Below are 13,114 nucleotides of genomic sequence, written 5' to 3'. Positions count from 1 at the left end.
AATACTCAAAATAAGATACCTGGGAATCCGGATATAACAGTGTTCTTCGTGTTCTTCATTCTTTGAAGGTGTACGGCCGCACACCTTCATAAGGTGGCCGTACACACCTTAAAGCTCTCCAAAGTGAAGAGTTTGGCCTTCATTCACTAGTAGGACTTGGTATTAGCACTAGAACATCTAAAAATCGACATTTCAGGCACAAATGAGGAGTGTACGGCCGCACACTCCTGTGTACGGCCGCACACACCCTCTGTACGGCCGCACACTCCTGTGTGTAACCGCACATACAGCCTGGCCGCACACCCTGGCCGCACACACACCCTAATGACCATACACCTCCTTTGTTTGATCACATAAGGTCCCGACAAGAATTTCCAAGTCTTTAGGGTGGTTTCCCGTCATGTTTTGCCATGGAATACCTAAATATAATACATATATGTGCTATTATATGTTACTAGGATCCACTTGAGTACGAAACCTCAATTGGCACTCAACACTCGTAACCGGTCATCCGCTCGAATCATCCGTCAAACAGTGAGTTCATACCCCTACATTTTCCGTGTTTTTAATGTTTTCAGGGGGGAATACAAGCCAAACGCTAAGTATTTTGTTAAAGTTTTAAACTTATTAATGCAGTCCAACGATTTCCACGTTTAATAACATATTCGGATATTTTATCTCTTTTTGTAATATGTTGAACATAAGGGAAACTTCTATTTGGGAAATACAACTTCATAGCTCTCAGAAAGGTTTTTACAAAGCATTTTCCATATCAACTCTAATAAACTATAATGGGTATAGTTTGGGATAACCCTCTAGGCAGTCTCTACTTAATCAGATTTCATAAATGAATATATATAAACTATGGTAGATTTAGTTTATGTTATATGTTTTCTCAAAAGTATAAAGTACATTTATTCAAGGATAATTACTGTTTTATACTGATTTCTCGCTAGTAAACTAGATTATACAGAATTATGAGGCGCTACTTCAATACTGTACCCTTAGGTGTATAGTGATAAATCCTTTTAATATAACCAGAGTCTCCTGGAGGGAGAGCGTGAGATTTGTGAATAGATCTATTCGGGACTGACAATCCCACACCTGAACTGCTAGCTACAGTTAGGCGGGCACGCCTGGGGTGAACAAATGTCATTTAGCTTAACGCCTGAAGAACGTTATAAAGGTCTCTCGGTTATATCAAGTATGGTTATACGACTCGCAAATAAGTATAAACTAACTTTGTTTACGGACTCTACCCTTCATGAGTTTTATTTTGAGTAATAAAACTACTTATATATATATATATATATATATATATATATATATATATATATATATATAGATAGTATTCAGGGATTTCTAAACTGACATCTCTACCTCTAGGACGGATAACATGATTTCTAAAAACCTGATGGTTTATCTTTTACTAATAGATACTCTTTCAACACTACCTTTCATAAGAAAATATAGGATTTTCTTGAGGAACACTTTTCAAAAGAATCAAAGAACATTTTTCTCTAAAAACTAAATGCTTATGAACTCACCAGCTTTATGCTGATATTTTTCAAACTGCTTGTATTCTCAGGGAATTAGTAGACATGTATTTCCAGGAATTCGGTGAAGCCGGAGCAATAGGAGCCATGTTTTCTATATTATACATACTTTTGATGTATTTAAAACAAGTTTCAAAATGATGTAAACACTTTTCATATTTGTATTCAATGTTTGGTTGTGTTTACTATGCTTGCTATACAAATGTTGTGATACTACTCATGACGTCCTCCACCCCGGAACGATTCCGCCATCACGGTTTCGGGGTGTGACACTGTTCAAAACCGAATATCTGAAATTTCGGGTACGGATTCAGATATCAAATTAGATATCTAGAAATTTATCTTCTTTGTTTAGATCTACTTAAAATTTTTCATAAATATGGAATAAATTTAAAATAAAGTTGTATAAAAAGCATAGAACAAATATTTCAATGCATCATATAGAACATAAAAAATAGTTACTAGGAAACAACGTTCTTGATGAATAGCATTTATTCTTATCAATACTAAAATCCACCAGGCTACCACCATCAAGCAAAATGTAAATTAATATAAAGATCGAACATAAAAACCACCACCGCAACTCCCATGAATTTGTAGCATATGTAAACGAAAATCTAGATTACCCTAAATTAATATTGAACTAAAAAACTTACAAATCCTAAGAGTAGTGGGTATGGGCCGTGAAAGGATGCTGAGAGTCCTATGTGGCATGCCTTAACGCCGTTAAGAGCAAATGAACATAACCCGAGTCTCATGTTATCTTAAGGCATGTTGGTGTTATAATATATTGAAACGACTACTACTATTGGTTGCACACAGTCTCTCTCTCTCTTTCTCTCTCATAACACCATATTATAACATGCGAACATCGCCCCCACTTTATGTTATAACATTCTCTTAACACCATATTATAACATGTGAACATCGCCTCCACTTCATGTTATAAAATATTGAAATGTGAGATGACAATGTTTGGTGTTATAACATCCAACCCTCAGCGAACCCATACATTGCAGCCTAAACAAAAAACATAAAATATGTCAAAAGTGAAGATAGTGTCCAGGAGAAAATATGTTTTTGCTGCTATAAAATTGATACGGAACCCCAATCCTCTTAAACAAACATAAATATACTAAACTAATAATTTAATTTTAGGGTTTTCGATACTTGAAATATTTGAAAATATTAGAAAACGCTGTCCAAATTTGAATTCGAGAAATCGAATATCCGAATTTTAGGATAATTTCAAATCGGATTTCGGATATGGATATTTTTAAACACCACTCTTTTTTATGACTTATAGCTGTCCCGTACATTTAAAAAATATTTTTTTTTATCATTTTGTCGAACACTTATTTATATAAGGTTTTGACAATGTATAACCTAATCCATTTAATAAAAAAAAATCGTACCGGTGATAGTAAACTAAACCATTTTTGATGTGTCTGTGGGTGAACCCCTGGAAACGCCATCGAGGCGTCTACTAAATCAGCATCCGCAAATCCATTACAATCCACTGTGTGCACCATGGCTGCTCTCACCTTTGCTCACCACATCCTTTTCTCCAAACCCTCCGTCTTCCTTCATTCAACCAAAAATGGTTTCAACACCTTGTTTTCCGTCTCCGTCCCCGCACCTTTCCTTCGCCGATACAAATCCTCACAGACAATAGCAGCAGCTTCTTCACTCCTTGAACTTGGTGGAGTTAAAATTTCGAAAGAAGGTATTCTAATTAACCCCTCCTCATTCAATATTTGGGTACTCTTTATTTTTTTCTGCTTTCTAGGGCATATCATGTGCTGTGTAATTCACCATATCTTAGCTGAATGAATGCTTTCGTTTTGATTTGTTAAATTTTACATACACGTTGATTCAGGCGGATTGTATTGTTTTGATTGTGGAAAACTGAAGATTTCTTGTTTTGGGAGGTGTTTGGATTTGAGGTTTTACAGTTTCATGTGAATATGTGATATTTGATAGTCTGATAATCAGTTGACATACAATCTAGATAGTTCTTGGATGTGTTTTTTTACACATAAAATTGTAATTATAACTTTACAAATGTACCTTCATTTCATTTCTTCCATCCCCTTCTCATGCTGTGAATTTTAAAATCCATTAATGCTAGTCTTTTCATTTTTGTGATACAGATGTGGTTAAAGATGAACCAACAAATAATGTCCCTGATTTGATATTCACTAAACTTGGATTGCAACTTCATAGAAGAGATCATCATCCTCTTGGAATCTTGAAGAATGCAATATATGAGTATTTTGACACCAACTATAACAATCAGTTTCATAAGTTTGATGATCTCTGCCCCATTGTTACTACAAAAGAGGTAACAACTTTTTATGTGCATCTCCGGTTTTGATTTTTTTGATCCTCAATAATTAGAAAATCATAATCATTATAATCTATAAGTTTTTTGCAAACACTTAAAACTGATAAGCATACTTACTAGATATGTTTGATTATCTTTGTGTCAAGAAAGTGCATCTATGTTCCTATTTATAGTTCTGACTCTTTATTTTGTTACAAAATACTCATGACTATGTTATGAATGCCTGTTTAGAACTTTAACTACAAGTACATTGCTAGTTCTTGCATTTATCCCATATTTTTAATCATATCCATACCTATTTTCCCATAAATTTCTGCATACTTTTTAGCATAATGTAATATCATTGATGAAATCTTTATTGATGCAGAACTTTGATGAGGTGTTGGTGCCTTCTGATCATGTAAGTAGGAGTTACAATGATACATATTACATTGATTCAGAAACAGTGTTGAGGTGTCACACAAGTGCACATCAGGCTGATTTACTGAGAAAAGGGTATGCCAATTTTCTTGTTACTGGTGATGTTTATCGTAGAGACTCCATTGATTCAACTCATTACCCTGTATTTCATCAGGTATTTCATTTTTCTATAAAGCAACTATAATTAGTAAACAGGGTGTTACTTTATATGCTGTAGGACCCTACTTTTATTTCTTTCTATTAAAGCATTGTATTATGGGTAGTGATTCTGTATATGTATATGAGAATGTGTAGATGGAAGGAGTTAGAGTCTTTAGTCCAAATGATTGGAATGATTCTGGAATGGATGCTACTTTATATGCTGCACAGGATCTAAAAGCATGCCTCGAGGGTTTGGCACGCCACCTTTTTGGTAAGAAGTTAAATTCATAATCCAAATGAAATATAATATATTATATTCTTTGGTAAAATGATATAAAAGTAACCAAAAGAGTGAACATCTACTCATGAGGTGAATGTATTAGTAAAAAATGAAATATGGTTTTTGGAATTGAAGTCCATTTAAATATTCAGGTGCTGTTGAAATGCGGTGGGTTGACTCTTATTTTCCATTTACAAATCCATCTTTTGAACTCGAGATATATTTCCAGGTATGCTATTTTTTTGTATGCCATTTTTTTTTTTAAAATAAATTTATTAATGATTGAGTGATAATTTATAGGAGAAATGGTTGGAGGTTCTTGGATGTGGGGTGATGGAACAAGAAATATTGAAAAGAGGTGGGAAAAGTGATAATGTGGCTTGGGCTTTTGGGCTTGGATTGGAAAGATTAGCCATGGTCTTATTTGACATTCCAGATATTAGACTCTTTTGGTCAACCGATAAGCGATTCACATCTCAAGTAATTTATATACATTTACAATAAAGAATATATTTGTATAAATAAAAGTTCCGAAAAGTATTGAATTCTTTTCCGTTTTGATGCCAATCACATGCATGAAAGATTAAAGATTCTTTCAGATTCCAATTCCTATGACCAATTTCATTCTTTCTAAAAACATTCCACGAACCAATCACCCTCTCAACTTTTGAAGGATAAAAAATGGAAAATATCTTTTATATTTACTTTTCATGATTATATATAGTAATAGTTAGAAGAACCTAATGGAATTTTCATGATCTCCCCTTACCAATGCAGTTTACAAAAGGTCAACTTGGGATAAAATTCAAGCCATTCTCAAAGGTTTCTGCTTCACTTAATTTTCTTTTAGCAATATATGCAACAATCTTCCATTTTTAGAAACATCAGTTCTCGTACTTTTGTTAGATTAATAATAATTTAATATGTTTTAACACTTATTATTTTATTTTCAGTATCCACCTTGTTATAAAGACATGAGTTTCTGGATCAACGATTCGTTCACCGAAAACAATCTTTGTGAAATTGTTCGAGGTGTTGCTGGTGATCTTGCAGAGGAGGTGTAAATTATTTATTTATTTAATTATTTAGGAACATTATTTATCTAAAATGATATTCCATATTTGTTGGAATTATTGAACATTCATTTAGGTACAATTGATTGACAATTTCACCAACAAGAAAGGAATGACAAGTCATTGCTATCGGATCACTTATCGCTCCATGGAGCGCTCTCTTACAGATGAGGAAATAAACGAGTTACAGGTATCAATTTCTTTATTATAGCATCCTACCTTTATTTTTTTTTCTATTACATCATTAAACTATGCAAAATAATCTACCCAAATAAGAAAAAAAGTTGGAAGTATAATTTTACCTTTTTTTTGGATGTTGATGTAGTGGAATGTTCGAGATCAAGTCCAAAGCCAGATGAACATCGTTCTAAGATGATTTCCAATATGCCAAATGGAATTTTGTGAATACCTTCTATTTACAATAACATGTTTATGTTTTTATTTATTAATGAAGACATTCATATGTTGCATTATTACTTCCAATTTCAACATATGTAACCCTAGTTTTTTGTTTTTATCATCATAATAAAATAAACTACAACTTTTCTTTCATACAACAATTTGAATGATCTTTATGTATAATCCAATACACTTATTTTTGTTCATGTTAGAAAAAAAATGAAATTATACAAAAAAAACTTGGCCAACATTCAAAAGGCTCTCATGAGGAACATTAAAAATAACACTATTTTCCCTACATATCTTTCTCAAAAAAGCATACAAATAATCAATACAAATCTTCTTATAACACCCTGAATCTCTTCTCGCCTTCACAACCGTATTCCCCAAAATATGCACAACTCCGGCATCCCGACACCGCGTCAAAAACTCAATCTCCTCTCTCCCACCCCCACCGTGACTCGACGCCGTCTCCGTCCCCGTCTCACTCACCGTATCATCATCGGAAATTAAAATATCAACAACAGACGAAAACGTATTCTTATCAGATAAACCTGAAACATCTTGTTCATACAAACTGTATTCATCTGAATCCGAACTCCCATCCATCAACGACTCAAGTTTCACAAACAAAAATATACTATCCAGCAACTTCTTCTCAAATTCATCGTCCTTTTTCTGATCTTTATACCCATACCTCGCGACACACCGGAAAATATGGTAGTTCTTCGGTCCGATCCGTTTGACCAAAAACCGTTCGTCTTCCGGGACGGAATAAACCGGGAGAGACTTAACGCAGACGAAAGCCACCACCGTATGAATCGCCGGAAGATTCGTGATGAAATGTGAGAAGATCCGTGGGACGCCGCTTGCGAGCTCGGTGTACACGAGTCCGATTCCGGGGACGCGAACTAGCCCTAGACTTGGGCCGAGGTTAAGGATCCATCCCATTGAGATTTTGTTTTGCATTTCGAATTCGTACCTTTTGACTGTGCCGTAGTGCCAGACGTACATTATGAGGAGGAACACGGCGGCGATTGCTAGTGGGACCCATGCGCCTTGGTCGATTTTAATCAGGACTGCTGAGAAATAGGTGCATTCGACTATGAGGGATAGAAAGGTCATTATGAAGACGAGGAACCAGTTGCAGTGCCATACGAGGAGCATGATTAGGATCATCAGGAATGTTGTTACTAGCATCACTATTACCACTGCTGTGCCTTTTAACAAAGAGAATCGAATAGTATAAGAGGGTATTAATGTCTTTTGGGCTAAAAGTGTAATTTTTTTTTTGTCATGTTGATATGAGGATATGACTATTTTCGATGAGATAGGAGGGCATTTATGTAATTTATGTATTTTGTGTAAAAGGGATTGAGACGAGTTTTGGATGGTATAAAAAATTACAATTTTTGTCGTATTCAAGTCAATTCCAATACATTTATTACACAATAGAAACTTGGGTTGGGCTATGTTTATGACAAGAAGAGGAGGGCATTTACGTCAATTCCACATACATGAGATCGAGACCAAATTATTGCCCAACTTTTTGGGTGGGACAAAAGTAACCCCAACTTTTCTAAGCTATTTTTAAAGATGAGGATAGGAGGACATTTACGTCTAATGTGCAGGCAGAGATCTCTCCCATCTTTTTTGGTTGGACAAAAAATTGAAATTCCCGACCTTTTGGGTGGGCCCCAAAAGTGCAAATTTTGTACTATTGACATCAAACTCATTCTCAGTCAAAGTCAAACACAGTATAACATGTTATGTTCATTATAAATTATTGTCATAAAACTTACCATAAGCATTACCGATTTGGGTTTGATTTTTGAAACCAGTTGTTACAAGAATGCACAGAATCATGAGTGTCCAATTGATATCCGGAATGTATATCTGGCCAAGAAATTTTCTTGATGTATGAACGACTTTGACTCGAGGGAAACAACCGAGTGCACATGCTTGATTAATTATCGAAAATGTAGCAGATATTGACGCCTGACTTGCGACAATTGCAGATAGTGTTGCAATTACAAACATTGGCCAGTATACAGCTTCTGCAACATTTTAAGCAATGTATATTATTACATCAAATATTTGAACGTCATTTACAAGAAATGTTGCAAGGTCATTTACAATAGGGTTAACACCAAGAAAAGTCAATGTACTTTTATTGATTTGTGCATGGTTAAATGCAAAAAATACAAATGTTCTTCCATTAATTTGTTTAATATGGCATTGTACTTTCATTTTTTTTCCTATTACAACATTATGCCTTGAAAAATCTACAAAATTATAGCAATGTAATACAAATACAAAACAATTTTCACTCCTATAATTGGGTATCCTACTAAGAAAAAAATTGGATGTGTAGAAATTTATGGTGCATACCTTAGTAAAAAAAATTGGAAGTACAATATTGTAGAAAGAAATGGAAGTAGGAAGCTATAATGCACAAATAAATGAAGGTATATTGCTAAAACTTGCATTTAACCCTTTACTTTTTCCTTCCGTTTTTTTATGTTCTGGAATATTTTTTAATCATTATTTAAAAAACAAACCTGGAATAGAGTGGTAAAATGCATCAAACACTTGTTCCTTGTTTTTCATGAGGTAGGCTGCTTGTCCACAATAGGCTAACAGAAGGCAAGGGAACACAACTGTTGTAAATGCAATCTGGATTGCCGAAAGTGGATAATGAGCAAGATCAGCAAATAGTGCCTCCGTCCCTATCAAAAAATAGCAACATACTATAATTTGGTAGATTTTTTAAAGTACAATGCTGTAGTATATATATATATATATATATATATATATATATATATATATATATATATATATATATATATATATATATATATAAAATCACCTGTGATGCTCAACATGATTCCTCCAAGGGAAGTCCAACCATCTTTTCCTCTCCTTTTAAAGTACCAATATATATGCAAGGGGGAAAAGGCCCTCAACACAGTCTTGTCATGTTTTAAAATGTTATAAATTCCAATTCCTCCAATTAAAATAAACCAAAGCAATACAATTGGAGCAAATAGCCATCCAACTTTATCAGGACCATGATGTTGCAGGCAAAATAAACCAATCAGTATAAAAACAGCAACAACTACGATAAAATCTGCAATAAACAACAACTCATAAGCATATTATATGCAACTTACATTAAAGATTAGGTGAAAATAACAAATTTAAGATGAAATTATTTTCATACCATTATCCATCCCGGGGTGTGTTACCTTGATGCCACTAGAAGCCGATAAAACTGTTAAAATCATAAGGTTTGATTCAAGATTTTCGTTTAGGAAACATATGATAGATATAACTAATGGTAAATACTTAAACTGACATGCATAGATGAAGGTAAAATGGTCATGTACTCACATTCAGACAATTTACCGAGTCCAAAAAAAAGTGTTTATGTATACACCACTTTATCTAGACATATATCATTACTCATTCAACCACTACATCATACAGGACTTAGGGTTTTTCTGTTTTTGTTTTTGTTTTTTCTTTTCTTTTTTCGTTTAACTACTTTGTAGGTAAAATGGTTGGATATAAGTAATGATCTTTGTCTAGAGAAAACATAATATGGTGTATACACAAGGTCGCTTTATTTTCTAAACCGAATAAACTGTCTTGAATAAGACTAAATGACCACTTTAATCTTACATTCCAAAAAAAAAAAAAACAATTTTAACAATATTCATTGAAAAAAGAAGGGGCACAAATAGGTAAAAGGTTAGTGTCTTAATACATTAACCCATAAAATCATTTTGTGTAACTTAAATAAGAAAGAAACAACCATGTAAAACTGTTCAAATTAAATGCTTATCCCATTAAGCTCATGAAGTGGAAGAAAAAACAGCCCCTTAATAGGAAAAAAACTAATGGCACATAAAAAAACAACTTTTTACCTGAAATAGCAGGAGTTAGAATCCCATCTCCAATCACCATACAAGTGCCAACAAGTACAAGTACAAGAAGTGCATTCTTCTTTAATGCATGTGCTTCTAACCATTTCTTGGTTTTTTCAGCAAATGAGTTCTCATGTGTTGGGGTATAAATATAAGTAGTCAACTTTTCATCAGTCCGATGTTGATTCGGAATTGTACTAATTTTTGCATGTCGACACAATAGTGAGTAAAGAGCAAATGTTCCACCTAAGTAATGAATTAAAATTTCATACATGTTATTCACTAATTAAATATAACTTTAGAATTATTGTTCTATCTCTTGTTATTTTACAAGTATATAATGGAAAATAGAGAAGGGAAAATTGATTTGAAAAGCAATGTACTTTACTCTCACTACCAATATGAGCAATATAACTTATTTTTTTAAAATCAAAATAGCAATATACTTAGATCTTTTACCCATAATAGCAACATACTGATAGGCCCAAGGACGTCCATGTCTACAAAAGGGGAAGGAACAAACTACATCAACCCATTCCACCTTAGTCTTTTTCTGCAGCCCAGGCCTGTTTATTATTTCATCTGTTTTTGTCTTATTGTTATGTGGTCCTTTCCGTTTGTTATGCTCCTCCCCCACGATTTGTTCTGTGGGGATCTTGTTAATGGGGAGCAGGTCCTGTGGTTTATTCTGTTTGTCTCCAGCTGTCTTGTATATAGTGCTGGAGGGTCTTTTGTTTTTTCTTATGTTGAGATTAATGAAACCGTTCTTATGAACTTGGGAGAGCACCCACCTCTAGAATTGTGGGAATTTATCCTTTACGTTTGATTTCTTGTATGCAAGTTCAAGTCTAGGCTATCACATACTTATACATTTCTTTATTGATAATAGCAATGTACTTCATCTTTTACCGATAATAACAACATACTTATAAAAGTACATTGTTATTATGTGTATGGAATTGTAAGTACGTTGCTATAATATGTAAAGAAATGGAAGTAAATTGCCATTATGGCTTACATATTGCTATTATCAGTAAAAAAACAAATGCAAGTACATTGCTATTATGGGTCAGGAAAATGAAATACATGACTATTATGGATAAGAAATAAGATAGATTTCCTATATTGTAAAAAGAGTAGAGTAAGTTGCTATTTCCTGTAATTTTCCCAATAGAGAAGTAGGTGTACCTTGACCATTGTCGCTTGCACGACATACAATGAAGACATATTTGATGAGGGGCACAAGTGTAAGAGAGTATATGATTAAAGAAAGTGCACCAACAACGTCTTCAGTGTCATTGATTCCTTTAGGAAAAGTATTGTAAAATACATATAATGGAGAAGTTCCCAAATCTCCATAGACAACACCAAGACTCTGAAATGCAAGTCGCACAAGTAGCAATGTGGAACATTTCTGTATCAAAGGATAATATCAATAAGGGAAAATCGCAGAAAGTAGCTACATACTTTACTCTTTTTACCAATATAAGTAATGTAGTTTATTTTCTTTTCCCAATATCTTTTTTACCATCAAAGTCCACCCTTTGTATTTTTCTTTCTAGCTACTTGAATAAATAAATTATTTCAGCTTAGTTTTTAAGGGCAATCCTTCGATGATTTTGAAGTAATTTGTACTCCGGTAGTCCCATGAAAAATGACATGTTTAACTAGGCATGTAAGTCATTGATTAGTTGTTAAAATATCTCAAATGTCCTATAACAAAGAAAAATAATGGCACAATCAAATGATCAATGCTATAAATATTCTGTAAGATCACACTGGGGCAAAGATGAAAGGTTACCGTTTCTGTGTTCATCTGCTTGAGTCTGCTAGCTTCTTCATCCATGGGCTGATCAAATTTCTGCTGCAAAGCCCACATGCCACCTTTAGCTTCACTCTCCTCATTCATGGTCTTTTCCATCTCAATCAAATTCAGGCTGCCTGCACTCACAACAACCTATGTGGCTTCCCTCTAAAGTGCTCAACAATAGACAGCATCATCAACTCAAAAACAATTTAATCGAACTGAGCCCTAATTTCTCATTCAATCAAATTGACTAAAATCAACAAAATGGAACTCAATTTCATCACTCTCGGAAGTTAGATCCATCAACTCTCCCATTATGAAAAAAGGAACTCGTTCCTTCAAGAATATCCCAGTGTTCGGATCTAAAACCGAAAAAGTATTGAGGGCATCTCAAATTGGGACCTGAATGGATAACAATGACGAAGAATTACTGAGCAGAAGCAAGAAACCAGAGATGTAAGTCGTGTCGACGATGAAGAAGAACACGAAAAGGGACGAAATGGAGGGAATCGATACGATTTTTGATAATTGCGAGTTTAATTTGAATTTGGGGTTGATGCAGAAACGATTGTGTTAATCAGGAGATAGTTTAACATTTGACAGACCGAGAAAACCTGTTTGTTTCTCAATAACGCCTTGATTACTCAGAGAGGAGAATTCGACAGCACTCACGAAGAGAGATGGAAGCGATCGGTTTGATAATCATGAAAATTTTCATGCGACAGCGACACGTTCCATCAATCTCATGCAATCTATGCATGTTCTTCTTTTCAAAACAAACATAATATCTTTTAGAGTAAATTAAACTCTTGGTCCATATGGTTTTCCAGTTTTAACAATTTTGGTCTTTCTATTGTAATTTTAACATCACTAGTCCTTATTGGAGGTTTGAGTAACAATCATGTCTCAGTTAGGCTCCGTTAAACATTTCTAACTGATATATACAAAGTCAAATTTGCCCTTACTCTTCAAAGCCTTATACACGACGTGAACCTCAGAAGGGCAAAATCGCATGCAGTAATTGATAGTATGGCACCTGATACAACTACTTAAGTAGTCAAGTAGTCAACATGTAGATGATGGTCTGTCTTAATGAAGTGGTTGATAGTAAAGGTCCTAATGAAGTGGTTCATGATGGTCTTAATGAAGATGTGGTACATGA

General features: G+C 34.1%; 2 protein-coding genes across 2 annotated transcripts; one reads left to right on the top strand and one right to left on the bottom strand.

Moving 5' to 3' along the window:
- Positions 1-2,961: 2,961 nt before the first annotated feature.
- Positions 2,962-6,293, top strand: LOC145132043 (phenylalanyl-tRNA synthetase class IIc family protein). Its single transcript, XM_079066683.1, has 10 exons — positions 2,962-3,282; positions 3,710-3,900; positions 4,271-4,477; positions 4,618-4,735; positions 4,897-4,973; positions 5,045-5,224; positions 5,522-5,566; positions 5,698-5,802; positions 5,894-6,007; positions 6,143-6,293. Exons 1-10 carry the CDS (start codon positions 3,087-3,089, stop codon positions 6,191-6,193), a joined length of 1,284 nt encoding a protein of 427 aa, XP_078922809.1. The 5' UTR covers positions 2,962-3,086; the 3' UTR covers positions 6,194-6,293.
- Positions 6,294-6,355: 62 nt separating this feature from the next.
- On the bottom strand, positions 6,356-12,054 carry LOC145132042 (potassium transporter 10-like). Its single transcript, XM_079066681.1, has 8 exons — positions 11,947-12,054; positions 11,334-11,559; positions 10,146-10,391; positions 9,440-9,490; positions 9,086-9,346; positions 8,778-8,945; positions 8,019-8,273; positions 6,356-7,436 (listed from the first exon to the last, which is right to left on the bottom strand). Exons 1-8 carry the CDS (start codon positions 12,052-12,054, stop codon positions 6,442-6,444), a joined length of 2,310 nt encoding a protein of 769 aa, XP_078922807.1. The 3' UTR covers positions 6,356-6,441.
- Between the last annotated feature and the right edge of the window lie 1,060 nt (positions 12,055-13,114).

Source organism: Lactuca virosa, chromosome 8 (genome assembly GCF_052849685.1).
Source record: "Lactuca virosa cultivar CGN04683 chromosome 8, Lactuca_virosa_CGN04683_v6, whole genome shotgun sequence".
NCBI lineage: Eukaryota > Viridiplantae > Streptophyta > Magnoliopsida > Asterales > Asteraceae > Lactuca > Lactuca virosa.
This window is presented reverse-complemented; position numbering and strand designations above follow the sequence as displayed.

Coding starts and splice junctions, on each gene's coding strand:
- LOC145132043 (XM_079066683.1), top strand. CDS start 3,087: ATGGCTGCTCTCACCTTTGCTCACCACATCCTTTTCTCCAAACCCTCC. Junction 5,567..5,697: donor AATTCAAGCCATTCTCAAAG/GTTTCTGCTTCA, acceptor TTTTATTTTCAG/TATCCACCTTGTTATAAAGA. Junction 5,803..5,893: donor CTGGTGATCTTGCAGAGGAG/GTGTAAATTATT, acceptor ACATTCATTTAG/GTACAATTGATTGACAATTT.
- LOC145132042 (XM_079066681.1), bottom strand. CDS start 12,054: ATGAATGAGGAGAGTGAAGCTAAAGGTGGCATGTGGGCTTTGCAGCAG. Junction 10,392..11,333: donor TGCAAGCGACAATGGTCAAG/GTACACCTACTT, acceptor TTCATTACTTAG/GTGGAACATTTGCTCTTTAC. Junction 9,491..10,145: donor TCTAACTCCTGCTATTTCAG/GTAAAAAGTTGT, acceptor TGATTTTAACAG/TTTTATCGGCTTCTAGTGGC.